Source organism: Pleurodeles waltl, chromosome 12, assembly GCF_031143425.1.
Source record: "Pleurodeles waltl isolate 20211129_DDA chromosome 12, aPleWal1.hap1.20221129, whole genome shotgun sequence".
NCBI classification, from domain to species: domain Eukaryota; kingdom Metazoa; phylum Chordata; class Amphibia; order Caudata; family Salamandridae; genus Pleurodeles; species Pleurodeles waltl.
In genome coordinates, this window is record NC_090451.1 from 523523672 (window position 1) to 523543949 (window position 20278).

The 20278-nt window shown below is 49.7% G+C and overlaps 1 protein-coding gene across 1 annotated transcript in view; it reads right to left on the reverse strand.

Annotated features, from left to right (window-relative positions):
- The window catches only part of CNOT1 (CCR4-NOT transcription complex subunit 1), a 1177977-nt gene that overhangs the window by 187361 nt on the left and 970338 nt on the right, over positions 1-20278 (reverse strand). The window contains exon 44 of the mRNA XM_069215998.1: positions 13039-13140. Within this exon, the coding sequence (XP_069072099.1) occupies positions 13039-13140 (102 nt within the window). The remainder of the gene's footprint in view (positions 1-13038; positions 13141-20278) is intronic.

Below are 20278 nucleotides of genomic sequence, written 5' to 3' on the forward strand. Positions count from 1 at the left end.
AGTGCAGGAGCGACCATCTGGAGACCCTTTGCCTAGCCCAGTCGGTGGCTGGCCCGAGAAGCCCCCTTGTGCCCTGTATGCACTGCTAGAGTGACCCCAGGATCCCTCCATTGACTTCTATTGAAAACCCGACGCCTGCTAAGGACACTGCACCCGGCCGCCCCCTGAGGGTGTGTTGTGTGCCTACTTGTGCCCCCCCCCGCCCTCCCCCCAGTGCTCTACGAAACCCCCCTGTCTGCCCTCCAAAGACGCAGGTATTTACCTGTTGGCAGACTGGAACCAGAGCACCCTTGTTCTCCAAGGGTGCCTATGTGTTTTGGGCCCTCCTTTGACCTCTGCACCTGACCAGCCCTGTGTTGCTGGTGTGGTGACTTTGGGGTTGCCTTGAACCCCAAACGATGGGCTGCCTATGCCCAGGAGACTGAACTTGTAAGTGCCTTACTTACCTGCAAAACTAACCATTACTTACCTGTAAGGAAATGCCTCCTTGGCATGGTTACCCACTGACTTTTTGCCTTTGCTGATGCTAAGTTTTGATTTGAAAGTGTGCTGAGGCCTGCTAACCAGGCCCCAGCACCAGTGTTCTTTCCCTAACCTGTACTTTTGTTTCCACAATTGGCACACCCTAGCATCCAGGTAAGTCCCTTGTAACTGGTACCAAGGGGGGCCCTGATGCCAGGGAAGGTCTCTAAGGGCTGCAGCATATCTTATGCCACCCTGGGGACCCCTCACTCAGCACAGACACACTGCTTGTCAGCTTGTGTGTGCTAGTGGGGATAAAAAGACTAAGTCGACATGGCACTCCCCTCAGGGTGCCATGCCAACCTCACACTGCCTACAGATATAGATAAGTCACCCCTCTAGCAGGCCTTACAGCCCTAAGGCAGGGTGCACTATACCATAGGTGAGGGCATAAGTGCATGAGTACTATGCCCCTACAGTGTCTAAGCAAAACCTTAGACATTGTAAGTGCAGGGTAGCCATAAGAGTATATGGTCTGGGAGTCTGTCATGCACGAACTCCACAGCACCATAATGGCTACACTGAAAACTGAAGTTTGGTATCAAACTTCTCAGCACAATAAATGCACACTGATGCCAGTGTACATTTTATTGTAACATACACCCCAGAGGGCACCTTAGAGGTGCCCCCTGAAACCTTAACTACCCGTGTAGGCTGACTGGTTTTAGTAGCCTGCCACACACCAGACATGTTGCTGGCCACATGGGGAGAGTGCCTTTGTCACTCTATGGATAATAACAAAGCCTGTACTGGCCTGTACCTCCCCCTGCAGGAACTGTAACACCTGGCGGTGAGCCTCAAAGGCTCACCCCCTTTGTTACAGCACCCCAGGGCATTCCAGCTAGTGGAGTTGCCCGCCCCCTCCAGCCACGGCCCCACTTTTGGCAGCAAGGCCAGAGGAGATAATGAGAAAAACAAGGAGGAGTCACTGGCCAGTCAGGACTGCCCCTAAGGCAACCTGAGCTGAGGTGACTGACTTTTAGAAATCCTCCATCTTGCAGATAGAGGATTCCCCCAATAGGGATAGGACTGTGCCCCCCTCCCCTCAGGGAGGAGGCACAAAGAGGGTGAAGCCACCCTCAGGGCTAGTAGCCATTGGCTACTAACCCCCCAGACCTAAACACACCCCTAAATTCAGTATTTAGGGGCTTCCCAGAACCTAGGAACTCAGATTCCTGCAACCTAAGAAGAAGAGGACTGCTAAGCTGAAAAACCCCGCAGAGAAGACGGAGGCACCAACTGCTTTGGCCCCAGCTCTACCGGCCTGTCTCCCCACTTCTAAAGACACTGCTCCAGCGACGCTCTCCCCAGGGACCAGCGACCTCTGAAGCCTCAGGGGACTGCCCTGCATCTAGAAGGACCTAGAACTCCAGAGGACAGCGGCTCTGTTCACCAAAGACTGCAACTTTGCAACAAAGAAGCAACTTTGAAACAACTCGCGTTTCCCGCCGGAAGCGTGAGACTTGGCACTCTGCACCCGACGCCCCCGGCTCGAATTGTGGAGAACAATCACTTCAGGGAGGACTCCCCAGCGACTGCAAGACCGTGAGTAGCCAGAGTTGCCCCCCCTGAGCCCCCACAGCGATGCCTGCAGAGGGAATCCCGAGGCTCCCCCTGACCGCAACTGCCTGCTTCTAAGAACCCGACGCCTGGTAGGGACACTGCACCCGCAGCCCCCAGGACCTGAAGGATCCGAACTCCAGGGCAAGAGTGACCCCCAGGAGGCCCTCTCCCTTGCCCAGGTGGTGGCTACCCCGAGGAGCCCCCCCCTTGCCTGCATCGCTGAAGAGACCCCTTGGTCTCCAATTGCTTTCTATTACAAACCCAACGCTTGTTTGCACTCTGCACCCGGCCGCCCCGTGCCGCGGACGGTGTACTTTCTGTGTGGACTTGTGTCCCCCCCGGTGCCCTACAAAACCCCCCTGGTCTGCCCTCCGAAGACGCGGGTACTTACCTGCTGGCAGACTGGAACCGGGGCACCCCCTTCTCCATTGAAGCCCATGTGTTTTGGGCACCACTTTGACCTCTGCACCTGACCGGCCTTGAGCTGCTGGTGTGGTAACTTTGGGGTTGCTCTGAACCCCCAACGGTGGGCTACCTTGGACCCAACTTTGAACCCTGTCGGTGGTTTACTTACCTGCAAAACTAACAAACACTTACCTCCCCCAGGAACTGTTGAAAATTGCACTGTGTCCAGTTTTAAAATAGCCTATCGCCATTTGTGTGAAAACTGTATATGCTATGTTGCTAATTCAAAGTTCCTAAAGTTCCTAAGTGAAATACCTTTCATTTAAAGAATTGTTTGTAAATCTTGAACCTGTGGTTCTTAAAATAATAATAGAGCATTAGAATTATCTACTTTTGCCACTATCTTACCTCTAAGGGGAACCCTTGGACTCTGTGCATGCTATTTCTTACTTTGAAATAGTACATACAGAGCCAACTTCCTACAGGGGTGCCCCGGTTAGCATTTCTTTTAGAGTTTAAAAATGTTGTAAAAGTTTGAATTAAGTTCTAGAGATAGTTTTAGATTCTTAAAAAGTATTCCAACTTTTAAAAACATAATGCCTAGTGCAGAAGAGATAGTGATGGAACTCAACCTCGCCCCTTACCTGCATCTTAGGATGTCAGAGTTAAGGTCTCTCTGCAAAATCAAAAAGATAAAAACTGGTTCAAACCCTACCAAATTACAGCTCCAGGAGCTTTTGGCAGAGTTTGCGAAGAACAACCCCTCTGAGGATACCTTCCCAGAGGGGGAAGCTAGTGATGTGGAGGATTTCCCACCCCCCACTCCTAGTTAGGGAGAACAGGGTCCCTCAAACCCTGTCTCAACAAGTGATAGTCAGAGATGCTGCTTCTCCCACAGGAGAGTCCAGCAACTCTGGAAGCATTGAGGGCAGCCTCAATGAAGATGACCTCCAGTTAGCCAGGATGGTCAAAAGATTGGCTGTGCCGAGACAGCTCCTAGCCATACAAAGGGAAAGACAAGAGATGGACCTAGGTCCCATCAATGGTGGCAGCAACATAAATAGGGTCAGAGATTCTCCGGACATGTTGAAAATCCCAAAAGGGATTGTAACTAAATATGAAGATGGTGATGACATCACCAAATGGTTCACAGCTTTTGAGAGGACTTGTGCAACCAGAAAGGTAAACAGATCTCACTGGGGTGCTCTCCTTTGGGAAATGTTCACTAGAAAGTGTAGGGATAGACTCCTCACACTCTCTGGAAAAGATGCGGAATCCTATGACCTCATGAAGGCTACCCTGATTGAGGGCTTTGGATTCTCAACTGATGAGTATAGAATTAGGTTCAGTGGGGCTCAAAAATCCTCGAGCCAGACCTGGGTTGATTTTGATGACTACTGTAGGAAGTTGGCTCTGTATGCACTATTTCAAAGTAAGGAATAGTATGCACAGAGTCCAAGGGTTCCCCTTAGAGGTAAGATAGTGGCAAAAAGAGATAATACTAATGCTCTATTTTGTGGTAGTGTGGTCGAGCAGTAGGCTTATCCAAGGAGTAGTGTTAAGCATTTGTTGTACATACACATAGACAATAAATGAGGTACACACACTCAGAGACAAATCCAGCCAATAGGTTTTGTTATAGAAAAATATCTTTTCTTAGTTTATTTTAAGAACCACAGGTTCAAATTCTACATGTAATATCTCATTCGAAAGGTATTGCAGGTAAGTACTTTAGGAACTTCAAATCATCAAAATTGCATGTATACTTTTCAAGTTATTCACAAATAGCTGTTTTAAAAGTGGACACTTAGTGCAATTTTCACAGTTCCTAGGGGAGGTAAGTATTTGTTAGGTTAACCAGGTAAGTAAGACACTTACAGGGCTTAGTTCTTGGTCCAAGGTAGCCCACCGTTGGGGGTTCAGAGCAACCCCAAAGTCACCACACCAGCAGCTCAGGGCCGGTCAGGTGCAGCGTTCAAAGTGGTGCCCAAAACACATAGGCTAGAATGGAGAGAAGGGGGTGCCCCGGTTCCGGTCTGCTTGCAGGTAAGTACCCGCGTCTTCGGAGGGCAGACCAGGGGGGTTTTGTAGGGCACCGGGGGGGACACAAGCCCACACAGAAATTTCACCCTCAGCAGCGCGGGGGCGGCCGGGTGCAGTGTAGAAACAAGCGTCGGGTTTGTAATAGAAGTCAATGGGAGATCTAGGGATCTCTTCAGCGCTGCAGGCAGGCAAGGGGGGGGGGTTCCTCGGGGAAACCTCCACTTGGTCAAGGGAGAGGGACTCCTGGGGGTCACTCCTCCAGTGAAAGTCCGGTCCTTCAGGTCCTGGGGGCTGCGGGTGCAGGGTCTCTCCCAGGTGTCGGGACTTTGGATTCAAAGAGTCGCGGTCAGGGGAAGCCTCGGGATTCCCTCTGCAGGCGGCGCTGTGGGGGCTCAGGGGGGACAGGTTTTTGTACTCACAGTCTCAGAGTAGTCCTGGGGTCCCTCCTGAGGTGTTGGATCGCCACCAGCAGAGTCGGGGTCGCCGGGTGCAGTGTTGCAAGTCTCACGCTTCTTGCGGGGAGCTTGCAGGGTTCTTTAAAGCTGCTGGAAACAAAGTTGCAGCTTTTCTTGGAGCAGGTCCGCTGTCCTCGGGAGTTTCTTGTCTTTTCGAAGCAGGGGCAGTCCTCCGAGGATGTCGAGGTCGCTGGTCCCTTTGGAAGGCGTCGCTGGAGCAGGATCTTTGGAAGGCAGGAGACAGGCCGGTGAGTTTCTGGAGCCAAGGCAGTTGTCGTCTTCTGGTCTTCCTCTGCAGGGGTTTTCAGCTAGGCAGTCCTTCTTCTTGTAGTTGCAGGAATCTAATTTTCTAGGGTTCAGGGTAGCCCTTAAATACTAAATTTAAGGGCGTGTTTAGGTCTGGGGGGTTAGTAGCCAATGGCTACTAGCCCTGAGGGTGGGTACACCCTCTTTGTGCCTCCTCCCAAGGGGAGGGGGTCACAATCCTAACCCTATTGGGGGAATCCTCCATCTGCAAGATGGAGGATTTCTAAAAGTTAGAGTCACCTCAGCTCAGGACACCTTAGGGGCTGTCCTGACTGGCCAGTGACTCCTCCTTGTTTTTCTCATTATCTTCTCCGGCCTTGCCGCCAAAAGTGGGGCCTGGCCGGAGGGGGCGGGCAACTCCACTAGCTGGAGTGTCCTGCTGGGTTGGCACAAAGGAGGTGAGCCTTTGAGGCTCACCGCCAGGTGTGACAATTCCTGCCTGGGGGAGGTGTTAGCATCTCCACCCAGTGCAGGCTTTGTTACTGGCCTCAGAGTGACAAAGGCACTCTCCCCATGGGGCCAGCAACATGTCTCGGTTTGTGGCAGGCTGCTAAAACTAGTCAGCCTACACAGATAGTCGGTTAAGTTTCAGGGGGCACCTCTAAGGTGCCCTCTGGGGTGTATTTTACAATAAAATGTACACTGGCATCAGTGTGCATTTATTGTGCTGAGAAGTTTGATACCAAACTTCCCAGTTTTCAGTGTAGCCATTATGGTGCTGTGGAGTTCGTGTTTGACAAACTCCCAGACCATATACTCTTATGGCTACCCTGCACTTACAATGTCTAAGGTTTTGTTTAGACACTGTAGGGGTACCATGCTCATGCACTGGTACCCTCACCTATGGTATAGTGCACCCTGCCTTAGGGCTGTAAGGCCTGCTAGAGGGGTGTCTTACCTATACTGCATAGGCAGTGAGAGGCTGGCATGGCACCCTGAGGGGAGTGCCATGTCGACTTACTCGTTTTGTCCTCACTAGCACACACAAGCTGGCAAGCAGGGTGTCTGTGCTGAGTGAGAGGTCTCCAGGGTGGCATAAGACATGCTGCAGCCCTTAGAGACCTTCCTTGGCATCAGGGCCCTTGGTACTAGAAGTACCAGTTACAAGGGACTTATCTGGATGCCAGGGTCTGCCAATTGTGGATACAAAAGTACAGGTTAGGGAAAGAACACTGGTGCTGGGGCCTGGTTAGCAGGCCTCAGCACACTTTCAATTGTAAACATAGCATCAGCAAAGGCAAAAAGTCAGGGGGCAACCATGCCAAGGAGGCATTTCCTTACAACTACTCAGTAAAAACACTGGATGGTTGGATTCAAGGCAGTGGTGTAAATGATTATGATGGGCTGTACAATTTATTTGTGAAAGAAAACCTGTTAAGTAATTGTTCAAATGATAAACTGCATCAGCATCTGGTAGACCTAGGACCAATTTCTCCCCAAGAATTGGGAAAGAAGGCGGACCATTGGTCAAGACTAGGGTGACCAAGACTTCCACAGGGGGTGACCAAAAGAAAGGAGTCACAAAGACTCCCCAGGGGAAGAGTGTTGAGACATCCAAGGGAAAAAGTAAAGAGTCTTCTATAGGGACCCAAAAACCTGCTCAGGAGGGAGGGTCCAGAGCCTCTTCACAATCCAATTTTGGGTACAAGGGTAAAAACATTTGATCCCAAAAAGGCCTGGTGTCGTAGCTGTAATCAGCAAGGACACCAAACTGGAGACAAGGCCTGTCCCAAGAAAGGTTCTACTTCTAACTCTACTCCAGCTAACACCGGAATGGCCAGTCTCCAAGTGGGATCAACAGTGTGCCCAGAGCAAATCAGGGTTCACACTGAAGCTACATTAGTCTCCGAGGGTGGGGTGGACTTAGCCACACTGGCTGCCTGGCCCCCTAATATGCAAAAATATGCAGCAGCTCTTAATTAATGGGACAAGTGTAGAAGGCCTGAGGGATACAGGTGCCAGTGTCACCATGGTGACAGAGAAACTGGTTTCCCCTGATCAATACCTGGCTGGACAAACTCATCAAGTCACCAACGCTGACAATCCGACTAAAGTACATCCCATGGATATGGTAACTTTAGAGTGGGGAGGGGTCAATGGACTGAAACAGGTGGTGGTCTCCTCAAATATCCCTGTAGACTGCTTGGAAATGACCTGGAGTCCTCAGCATGGGCTGAGGTAGAACTCAAAACCCATGCAGCCATGCTGGGAATCCCTGAACTTGTGTGTGTCAAGACAAGGGACAGTGCAAGGCTCAGGGTGAAAAAGAGGTGTCGGAGCCTGGAAAAAGGGCCCAACCCCCCAAGAGGAAAGGAAAGAAAACTGGGGAACCGGTTTCAACACAACAAGAGAAAGAGAACCTCTCTTCCCAGGAAGAAGTTCTGCCCTCTGAGGGAACTGAGCCCATGGAGTTAGAACCTTATCAGGTTGAGCTCCTAGGCCCAAGGGGACCCTCAAGGGAACAGTTGTGTAAGGGGCAAGAAACCTGTCCCTCTCTTGAAGGCCTTAGACAGCAAGCTGCTGAAGAGTCCAAAGGAAAAATAACAGGAACACAGAGTCTATTGGGAAGAGGGACTCCTTTACACTGAGGCAAGAGATCCCAAACCTGGTGCCACTAGGAGAGTGGTTGTGCCTCAAGAGTTTAGGGAGTTCATTCTGACCTTCCTCTTGCTGGGCATTTGGGACTGACCAAGACGTGGGAGAGATTAGTCAACCACTTCTATTGGCCCAACATGTCCCAGAAGGTCAAGGAGTTTTGGGTCTCCTGTGCCACCTGTCAAGCCAGTGGTAAGACAGGTGGACACCCAAAGCCCCCCCTCATTCCACTTCGTGGTGGGGGTCACCTTTGAAAGAGTGGGTGTGGACATAGTGGGTCCACTTGAACCTCCCACAGCCTCAGGGAACCAATACATACTAGTAGTAGAGGATCATGCTACTAGATACCCTGAAGCAATTCCTCTTAGGTCGACTACTGCCCCGGCAGCAGCCAAACCACTCATTGGTATTTTTATCAGAGTGGGATTTCCTAAGGAGGTTGTGTCTGACAGAGGTACCAACTTCATGTCAGCATACCTGAAGCATATGTGGAATGAGTGTGGGGTGACTTACAAATTCACTACACCATACCATCCACAAACCAATGGTCTTGTAGAAAGATTTAACAAGACATTGAAAGGCATGATCATGGGGCTCCCTGAAAAACTCAAAAGGAGATGGGATGTCCTCTTGCCATGTCTGCTCTTCGCTTACAGAGAGGTGCCTCAGAAGGGAGTAGGGTTTTCCCCCTTTGAACTTCTGTTTGGCCATCCTGTAAGGGGACCACTAGCTCTTGTAAAAGAAGTCTGGGAGAGACCTCTTCATGAGCCTAAACAAGATATTGTGGACTATGTACTAGGCCTACGTTCAAGGATGGCAGAGTACATGGAAAAGGGAAGTAAAAACCTTGAGGCCTGCCAACAACTCCAGAAGATGTTGCATGAACAAAAGGCTGCTATGGTTGAGTTTCAGCCAGGGCAGAAAGTCTGGGTTCTGGAGCCTGTGGCTCCCAGGGCACTTCAGGACAGATGGAGTGGCCCTTACCCAGTGCTAGAAAAGAAGAGTCAGGTCACCTACCTGGTAGACCTAGGCACTAGCAGGACCCCCAAAAGGGTGATCCATGTGAACCGCTTCTAACTCTTCCATGACAGGGCAGATGTGAATCTGTTGATGGCAACAGATGAGGACCAGGAAGCTGAGAGTGAGCCTCTCCCTGATCTCCTCTCCACAGACCCTAAAGATGGTTCAGTTGATGGAGTGATCTATTCAGACACCCTCTCTGGCCAACAGCAATCAGACTGTAGGAAGGTCCTGCAACAGTTTGCTGTGCTCTTTTCCCTAACCCCTGGTCAGACACACCTGTGTACCCATGATGTGGACACAGGAGACAGCATGCATGTCAAAAACAACATTTTCAGACAGTCTGACCAAGTTAAGGAAAGCATCAAAGTGGAAGTCCTCAAGATGCTGGAATTGGGAGTCATTGAGCACTCTGACAGCCCCTTGGTTAGCCCAGTGGTCTTAGTCCCCAAACCTCACACCAAAGATGGAAGGAGAGAGATGAGGTTTTGTGTGGACTACAGAAGACTTAATTCTGTCACCAAGACAGATGCCCATCCCATTCCAAGGGCAGATTAATTGATTGATAAGCTAGGTGCTGCCAGATACTTAAGTACCTTTGACTTGACAGCAGGGTACTGGCAAATCAAAATGGCACCAGGAGCAAAAGAGAAGACCGCATTCTCCACACCTGATGGGCACTATCAGTTCACTGTGATCCCCTTTGGCTTAAAGAATGCCCCTGCCACCTTCCAAAGGTTGGTGAATCAAGTCCTTGCTGGCTTGGAGTCAGTTAGTGCAGCTTATCTTGACGATATTGATGTCTTTAGCTCCATCTGGCAGGATCACCTGGTCCACCTGAAGGTTTTGAAGGCCCTGCAAGCAGCTAAGCATTTCAGGAATTGATTGTTGGGGGGGAGGGGGGGTGGGGGAATGGTGTTCAGTGCAGACTGACTGGTCTGAGCAGACTGAGATTGACGAACTGACCCCATGTGGTGAGGGCCTTTGGGCCCTCTGAGGCCAGAAACAAAGCCTGCTCTGGGTGGAGGGTGCTTCACACCTCACACCTCCCCCCTGCAGGAACTGTAACACCTAGCAGTGAGCCTCAAAGGCTCAGGCTTTGTGTTACCAAGTCCCAGGGTACTCCAGCTAGTGGAGATACCCGCCCCCTGGACACAGCCCCCACCTTTGGAGGCAAGTCCAGGGGAGATAATGAGAAAAACAAGGAGTCGTCACCACCCCCGGTCAGGACAGCCCCTAAGGTGTCCTGACCTGAGGTGACCCCTGCCTTTAGAAATCTCCATCTTGTAGAAGGAGGATTCCCCAATAGGATTAGGGATGTGCCCCCCTCCCATCCATCAAGGAGGAGGCACAATAGGGTGTAGCCACCCTCAAGGAGGAGTAGCCATTGGCTACAGCCCTCCCAGACCTAAACACACCACAAAATTCAGTATTTAGGGGCTCCCCAGAACCTAGGAAACTAGATTCCTGCAACCTGAAGACGAAGAAGGACTGCTGACCTGAAGCCCTGCAGAGAAGACGGAGACACCAACTGCTTTGGCCCCATCCCTACCGGCCTGTCTCCCCACTTCGAGAAAAACTGCAACAGCAACGAATCCCCCAGGGTCCAGCGACCTCCGAAGCCTCAGAGGACTACCCTGCATCTAAAAGGACCTTGAAACTCCTGAGGACAGCAGCCCTGTTCAACCAACTTGCAACTTTGCAAAAAAGAAGCAACTTTTAAAGTCCACACGTTTCCCGCCGGAAGAGTGAGACTTTCCACTCTGCACCGACGCCCCCGGCTCGACCTGCAGAAAACCAACACTATAGGGAGGACTCCCCGGCGACTGCGAGCCCATGAGTAGCCAGAGTTCACCCCCCCTGAGCTCCCACAGAGATGCTTGCAGAGGGAATCCAGAGGCTCCCCCTGACCGCGACTGCCTGCTTCAAAGAATCCGACGCCTGGGAAACACACTGCACCCGCAGCCTCGAGGACCTGAAGGATCCGACCTCCGTCTGGAAGTGGCAGGCTGGCATAGAACCATCAGCCTTACACAAGCAGTTCGACAAACATACAGGGGGCATCTCTAAGTTGCCTTCTGTGTGCATTTTTCAATAAATGCAAAACTGGCATCAGTGTGGGTTTACTGTGCTGAGAAGTTTGATACCAAACTTTCCAGTATTCAGTGTAGCCATTATGGAACTGTGAAGTTTGTTTTGACAAACTCCCAGACTATATGCTCAGTACGGCTACCCTGCACTTACAATGTCTAAGAATTGGCTTAGACACTGTAGAGGCATAGTGCTTATGCAACTATGTCCTCACCTGTGGTATAGTGCACCCTGCCTTAGGGCTGTAAGGCCTGCTAGAAGGGCGACTTACCTATGCCACAGGCAGTGGGTTGTGGGCATGGCACTTTGAGGGGAGTGCCATGTCGACTGTCTTTTCTCCCCACTAGCACCCAAAGCAGCATGCATGTACTGAGTGAGGGGTCCCTGAGAGTGGCATAATACATGCTGCAGCCCTTAGGGACCTTCCCTGGCCACAGAGCCCTTGGTACCAGGGGTAACATTTACAAGGGACTTATTTGTGTGCCAGGGCTGTGCCAATAGCTGAGACAAAGGTACAGTTTAGGGAAAGAACACTGGTGCTGGGGCCTGGTTAGCAGGGTCCCAGCACACTTCCAATCAAAGCTGCCATTAACACTAGGCAAAAAGTGGGGGGTGACCATGCCAACAGTGGCATTTTCCTACACCCAGGGTTGGAGTTACCATTATGTAGCTGGTCGCTGTGTTCAGTACACGGGTAAAACGGCTTATTCTCACTAATCAAGTCCAGGAAAATGGAGCTGGAGTTTGTAGAGGCACTCTGCTCATGCATGGGTGCCCTCACACACAGGTAATTGCACCGTGCCCTCTGGGCTAGGAGGGCCTGCCATAGGGGTGACTTAAAGTGACGTGGTGCAGTAACCTGTAATGAAAGGGTGCATACACCTTTTCACATAGGCTGCAATGGCAGGCATTCAGACGCATTTTGCATGGGCTCCCATGGGTAGCGTAATACATTCTGCAGCCCATGGGGAACCACTGGTGCCCCGATGCCCTGGGTACCTAAGTACCATATACTAGGGACTTGCATGGGGCCACCAGTATGCCTATTGTGGGGTGTGCTAAGTCCAAAGCAACCAAATTTAGAGGGAGAGAGCAGTCACTGGGGTCCTGGTTAGCAGGATCCCAGTGCACGCAGTCAAAACGCACTGACAGCAGGCAAAAAAGTGGGGGAAACCATGCAACCCAGAGGGTATTTTTGCACAGTGGTCGCGCTCCAGAAAACACAAACTGAACTGGTGTGGATCAGTCACTGACATCGTGCGGTGACAGTCCTTGCATGGTTTGAATACGGTATTTGGGGACATCCTCGACGCACAAAAAAAGGACACAACAAAAGTGTCCAATTTGGATAAAAAACAACTAGGGTAGTTCTCTCTGGATCAGCCTGTGCAACACAAAGAAAAGCACTGAAGTCAACTCGTGGAGCCGGCACCTATGCATGACCCCTGACTTCATCACAGTGACCACGACATCAACGATGGACGTGGAGTCGACTGCCACACCTGACTGCGTACAAGGGTACTGCTCGAAGAATAATCTCCAAATCCAGTCTGACCCATGGGCGAAATTCTAAGGTAAGGAATTTGCAACTAGAAGTCTCTATCAGATCATCTACAAACAGCTTCTAATGATCCGATATGTGGTACACTGCTATTAAATGACTCCAGCTGGACTACCATTACAGGAGCCCAGCAACTTGAGATTCTCTAACATATCCGCCCAGGAGGAAAATCAGAGGCATATGAAAGGAGCTGAGCATTCTTCTAAACGATCCGCCCACCTACTTCAGGCTCTAAAAGTAAGCTATTGCAAATCTAACAAGATGCACATCCAAATACAACCACTTCATGATAAAACAGCACTACCCTTTGTGCCACTTTCTGCATAAAGTGGAGAGTACACTCTTCAATAGCCAAAGGCATAAATCACTGTTTTTTAAAATCATTATGCAGAAGGAGGATTTTTATTGTTCACTGCTGACAAAGACTTCAAGATGTGAGAAAAGTGAAGAAATAGCTTAAAGAAGATCAAAACTCACCTTATAGAGAATCTGCATGGGTTTGGTGAGTTCAACATTCCTTAAAAAAGGCGCCAAGTACTTGAAGAGGTCAATCAACAGTTGAGCATACATTGGCCAACCCTGTTAAGAGAAGTGAAGAACATGTTAAAGTATAGACATTCAGGCAACTCTGCATGAACAGCTTGGTCTTTTACTGATTTTAGATATGCAACGAAGGAACCTCAGAAGGAAAATATTACTTACCCTGTTTAGGAAGCTGGCTCTGTATATACTATATCAAAATGAGATATAGTGAGCACAGAGTCCATGGGTTCCCCAGGAGGCTTGACAGAGGCAATAATAGATAATACTAATGCGCTATTAGTGGTAGTGTGGTCAAGCAGTTAGGCTTATCAGAGGGTAGTGTTAAGCATTTGTTGTACACACACAAGCAATAAATGAGTACACACACAATGACTTCACTCCAGGCCAACAGGTTTTTATATAGAAAAAGGATAAATTACTTACCTGTAAATCCTAGTTCTCTTCCAGGGGTATTCTCATCAAACCCATAAACACTGAATATTCCCGCCCACGTGGGGGGACCCCGGAGCATATACAACCACATGTATATGTATGAAATATATAAATACAATGTAACATTTTTAGTAGAGAATTTCAATACAAATAAATTATACATGTGTAAGCAATAATGCAGTCGGTGAGAAAACAGGTAAAAATGCTTTATTTTTTGTGATAAAAAAAAAAAATATTAATTCAACTCTTCAATTAAAGGTTAAAAATAACCTTCTACAACCAAAGTAGATGGCATAGAATGTATAAAGAGTGCACTGTAAAAGAAAAAACTACATTGAAAATAAAGGGGCATTATTAGCCACTAGGCTGCATGCAGGTTAACACAGCCAAACCAAAAAACTGGCACCGTGCCTTCCAGACCCTGAGCACCTCCAGTATCCCACCATGCCTCAGAGGTGACAGTTGGTTCACAGTTAGGTCAGGACTTTTTTCTGGTGATAAAGACAAAAAAAGATTAGATCAATGAATACTGCTGTACTTCTAAAGTCACGTCTGGGGAGGAGGGGGGGTTGTTTATGACTTTGATGAGGATACCCCTGGAAGAGAACTAGGATTTACGGGTAAGTAACTCATCCTTTTCTTCCAGGGGATCCTCCTCAATAGTCAAACACTGAATAGATTAGCAAGCCCACCCCATACCCCTGCGGGAAGAATGACAGAAGCCCAGGCAGTGCATTGTCTTAGTTAAATACATTTCTTAGAGAACCCTGACCCACCTGAGTGTCTGTTTTAGCATCTGAATCTAGACAGTAAAGCCTTGTAAAAGTATGCACCTATCTCCATGTGGCAGCTTTGCAAATTTCGGAGATGGGTACATTCTTAAGAAGGGCTGTAGTTGCCGCTTTGCCTCTTGTAGAATGAGATTTAGGTTTGGCAGACAATTGTTTGTTAGCTAACTGGTATGTAGTCACATTATATGAAACTATCCATCTAGAAATCATCTGTTTTGAGACCGCCCTCCATGTTCTCATACGTCCATAATTTACAAATAAGCAATCAGATTGTATAATGGCCTTAGTCTTAGCACGATAAAATTTTAGCACCCTTGTAAGGAAATGCCTCCTTGGCATGGTTGCCCCCTGACTTTTTGCCTTTGCTGATGCTATGTTTACAATTGAAAGTGTGCTGAGGCCTGCTAACCAGGCCCCAGCACCAGTGTTCTTTCCCTAACCTGTACTTTTGTATCCACAATTGGCAGACCCTGGCATCCAGATAAGTCCCTTGTAACTGGTACTTCTAGTACCAAGGGCCCTGATGCCAAGGAAGGTCTCTAAGGGCTGCAGCATGTCTTATGCCACCCTGGAGACCTCTCACTCAGCACAGACACACTGCTTGCCAGCTTGTGTGTGCTAGTGAGGACAAAACGAGTAAGTCGACATGGCACTCCCCTCAGGGTGCCATGCCAGCCTCTCACTGCCTATGCAGTATAGGTAAGCCACCCCTCTAGCAGGCCTTACAGCCCTAAGGCAGGGTGCACTATACCATAGGTGAGGGTACCAGTGCATGAGCATGGTACCCCTACAGTGTCTAAACAAAACCTTAGACATTGTAAGTGCAGGGTAGCCATAAGAGTATATGGTCTGGGAGTTTGTCAAACACGAACTCCACAGCACCATAATGGCTACACTGAAAACTGGGAAGTTTGGTATCAAACTTCTCAGCACAATAAATGCACACTGATGCCAGTGTACATTTTATTGTAAAATACACCACAGAGGGCACCTTAGAGGTGCCCCCTGAAACTTAACCGACTATCTGTGTAGGCTGACTAGTTTTAGCAGCCTGCCACAAACCGAGACATGTTGCTGGCCCCATGGGGAGAGTGCCTTTGTCACTCTGAGGCCAGTAACAAAGCCTGCACTGGGTGGAGATGCTAACACCTCTCCCAGGCAGGAATTGTCACACCTGGCGGTGAGCCTCAAAGGCTCACCTCCTTTGTGCCAACCCAGCAGGACACTCCAGCTAGTGGAGTTGCCCGCCCCCTCCGGCCAGGCCCCACTTTTGGCGGCAAGGCCGGAGAAAATAATGAGAATAACAAGGAGGAGTCACTGGCCAGTCAGGACAGCCCCTAAGGTGTCCTGAGCTGAGGTGACTCTAACTTTTAGAAATCCTCCATCTTGCAGATGGAGGATTCCCCCAATAGGATTAGGGATGTGACCCCCTCCCCTTGGGAGGAGGCACAAAGAGGGTGTACTCACCCTCAGGGCTAGTAGCCATTGGCTACTAACCCCCCAGACCTAAACACGCCCTTAAATTTAGTATTTAAGGGCTCTCCCTGAACCTAGAAATTAGATTCCTGCAACTACAAGAAGAAGGACTGCCCAGCTGAAAACCCCTGCAGCGGAAGACCAGAAGACGACAACTGCCTTGGCTCCAGAAACTCACCGGCCTGTCTCCTGCCTTCCAAAGATCCTGCTCCAGCGACGCCTTCCAAAGGGACCAGCGACCTCGACATCCTCTGAGGACTGCCCCTGCTTCGAAAAGACAAGAAACTCCCGAGGACAGCGGACCTGCTCCAAGAAAAGCTGCAACTTTGTTTCCAGCAGCTTTAAAGAACCCTGCAAGCTCCCCGCAAGAAGCGTGAGACTTGCAACACTGCACCCGGCGACCCCGACTCGGCTGGTGGCGATCCAACACCTCAGGAGGGACCCCAGGACTACTCTGATACTGTGAGTACCAAAACCTGTCCCCCCTGAGCCCCCACAGCGCCGCCTGCAGAGGGAATCCCGAGGCTTCCCCTGACCGCGACTCTTTGAACCTAAAGTCCCGACGCCTGGGAGAGACCCTGCACCCGCAGCCCCCAGGACCTGAAGGACCGGACTTTCACTGGAGAAGTGACCCCCAGGAGTCCCTCTCCCTTGCCCAAGTGGAGGTTTCCCCGAGGAACCCCCCCCTTGCCTGCCTGCAGCGCTGAAGAGATCCCGAGATCTCTCATAGACTAACATTGCGAACCCGACGCTTGTTTCTACACTGCACCCGGCCGCCCCCGCGCCGCTGAGGGTGAAATTTCTGTGTGGGCTTGTGTCCCCCCCGGTGCCCTACAAAACCCCCCTGGTCTGCCCTCCGAAGACGCGGGTACTCACCTGCAAGCAGACCGGAACCGGGGCACCCCCTTCTCTCCATTCTAGCCTATGTGTTTTGGGCACCACTTTGAACTCTGCACCTGACCGGCCCTGAGCTGCTGGTGTGGTGACTTTGGGGTTGCTCTGAACCCCCAACGGTGGGCTACCTTGGACCAAGAACTAAGCCCTGTAAGTGTCTTACTTACCTGGTTAACCTAACAAATACTTACCTCCCCTAGGAACTGTGAAAATTGCACTAAGTGTCCACTTTTAAAACAGCTATTTGTGAATAACTTGAAAAGTATACATGCAATTTTGATGATTTGAAGTTCCTAAAGTACTTACCTGCAATACCTTTCGAATGAGATATTACATGTAGAATTTGAACCTGTGGTTCTTAAAATAAACTAAGAAAAGATATTTTTCTATATAAAAACCTATTGGCTGGATTTGTCTCTGAGTGTGTGTACCTCATTTATTGTCTATGTGTATGTACAACAAATGCTTAACACTACTCCTTGGATAAGCCTACTGCTCGACCACACTACCACAAAATAGAGCATTAGTATTATCTATTTTTACCACTATTTTACCTCTAAGGGGAACCCTTGGACTCTGTGCATGCTATTCCTTACTTTGAAATAGCACATACAGAGCCAACTTCCTACAACCCTCTTCAAGTCCGGGGAGTTCAAGGCTCTCTCTGCCGCAGTAACAGGTTTGGGAAAAAATGTCAGAAGCGATATGGTTTGATTAATATGGAAGTCTGAAACCACCTTAGGTAAGAACCCCGGGTGGGTTCTTAGAACTACGCTGTTATTGTGAAAAACTGTATAAGGTTCCTTTGAACAAAGAGCCTGAATCTCGCTGACACTTCTAGCTGAAGTAATGGCCACAAGAAAAGCTGTCTTCCACGTAAGGTGTTGCAAAGAAGCTTTGTTGATGAGCTCAAAGGGAGCGGCCATAAGTCTAGACAAGACCACATTCAATTCCCGTGAAGGTGTACGAATTGGTGGAAAAACTTTTTTCAAGCTGTAAGGAAATGCCTCCTTGGCATGGTTACCCCCTGACATTTTGCCTTTTGTTGATGCCAGTTATGATTGAAAGTGTGCTGTTACCCTGCTAACCAGGCCCCAGCACCAGTGTTCTTTCCCTAAACTGTACCTTTGTTTCCCCAATTGGCACGACCCTGGCACTCAGATAAGTGTCTTGTAAATGGTACCCCTGTGTAGGAAGTTGGCTCTGTATGTGCTATTTCAAAGTAAGGAATAGCATGCACAGAGTCCAAGGGTTCCCCTTAGAGGTAAAATAGTGGTAAAAAGAGATAATACTAATGCTCTATTTTGTGGTAGTGTGGTCGAGCAGTAGGCTTATCCAAGGAGTAGTGTTAAGCATTTGTTGTACATACACATAGACAATAAATGAGGTACACACACTCAGACAAATCCAGCCAATAGGTTTTTATATAGAAAAATATCTTTTCTTAGTTTATTTTAAGAACCACAGGTGCAAATTCTACATGTAATATCTCATTCGAAAGGTATTGCAGGTAAGTACTTTAGGAACTTTAAATCATAAAAATTGCATGTATACTTTTCAAGTTATTGACAAATAGCTGTTTTAAAAGTGGACACTTAGTGCAATTTTCACAGTTCCTGGGGGAGGTAAGTTTTTGTTAGTTTTACCAGGTAAGTAAGACACTTACAGGGTTCAGTTCTTGGTCCAAGGTAGCCCACCGTTGGGGGTTCAGAGCAACCCCAAAGTCACCACACCAGCAGCTCAGGGCCGGTCAGGTGCAGAGTTCAAAGTGGTGCCCAAAACACATAGGCTAGAATGGAGAGAAGGGGGTGCCCCGGTTCCGGTCTGCTTGCAGGTAAGTACCCGCGTCTTCGGAGGGCAGACCAGGGGGGTTTTGTAGGGCACCGGGGGGGGACACAAGCTGTAAGGAAATGCCTCCTTGGCATGGTTGCCCCCTGACTTTTTGCCTTTGCTGATGCTATGTTTACAATTGAAAGTGTGCTGAGGCCTGCTAACCAGGCCCCAGCACCAGTGTTCTTTCCCTAACCTGTACTTTTGTATCCACAATTGGCAGACCCTGGCATCCAGATAAGTCCCTTGTAACTGGTACTTCTAGTACCAAGGGCCCTGATGCCAAGGAAGGTCTCTAAGGGCTGCAGCATGTCTTATGCCACCCTGGAGACCTCTCACTCAGCACAGACACACTGCTTGCCAGCTTGTGTGTGCTAGTGAGGACAAAACGAGTAAGTCGACATGGCACTCCCCTCAGGGTGCCATGCCAGCCTCTCACTGCCTATGCAGTATAGGTAAGCCACCCCTCTAGCAGGCCTTACAGCCCTAAGGCAGGGTGCACTATACCATAGGTGAGGGTACCAGTGCATGAGCATGGTACCCCTACAGTGTCTAAACAAAACCTTAGACATTGTAAGTGCAGGGTAGCCATAAGAGTATATGGTCTGGGAGTCTGTCAAACACGAACTCCACAGCACCATAATGGCTACACTGAAAACTGGGAAGTTTGGTATCAAACTTCTCAGCACAATAAATGCCCACTGATGCCAGTGTACACTTTATTGTAAAATACACCACAGAGGGCACCTTAGAGGTGCCCCCTGAAACTTAACCGACTGTCTGTGTAGGCTGACTAGTTCCAGCAGCCTGCCACACCAGAGACATGTTGCTGGCCCCATGGGGAGAGTGCCTTTGTCACTCTGAGGCCAGTAACAAAGCCTGCACTGGGTGGAGATGCTAACACCTCCCCCAGGCAGGAACTGTGACACCTGGCGGTGAGCCTCAAAGGCTCACCCCTTTGTCACAGCCCAGCAGGGCACTCCAGCTTAGTGGAGTTGCCCGCCCCCTCCGGCCACGGCCCCCACTTTTGGCGGCAAGGCTGGAGGGAACAAAGAAAGCAACAAGGAGGAGTCACTGGCCAGTCAGGACAGCCCCTAAGGTGTCCTGAGCTGAGGTGACTCTAACTTTTAGAAATCCTCCATCTTGCAGATGGAGGATTCCCCCAATAGGGTTAGGATTGTGACCCCCTCCCCTTGGGAGGAGGCACAAAGAGGGTGTACCCACCCTCAGGGCTAGTAGCCATTGGCTACTAACCCCCCAGACCTAAACACGCCCTTAAATTGAGTATTTAAGGGCTACCCTGAACCCTAGAAAATTAGATTCCTGCAACTACAAGAAGAAGGACTGCCTAGCTGAAAACCCCTGCAGAGGAAGACCAGAAGACGACAACTGCCTTGGCTCCAGAAACTCACCGGCCTGTCTCCTGCCTTCCAAAGATCCTGCTCCAGCGACGCCTTCCAAAGGGACCAGCGACCTCGACATCCTCTGAGGACTGCCCCTGCTTCGAAAAGACAAGAACCTCCCGAGGACAGCGGACCTGCTCCAAGAAAAGCTGCAACTTTGTTCCCAGCAGCTTTAAAGAACCCTGCAAGCTCCCCGCAAGAAGCGTGAGACTTGCAACACTGCACCCGGCAACCCCGACTCAGCTGGTGGCGATCCAACACCTCAGGAGGGACCCCAGGACTACTCTAAGACTGTGAGTACAAAAACCTGTCCCCCCTGAGCCCCCACAGCGCCGCCTGCAGAGGGAA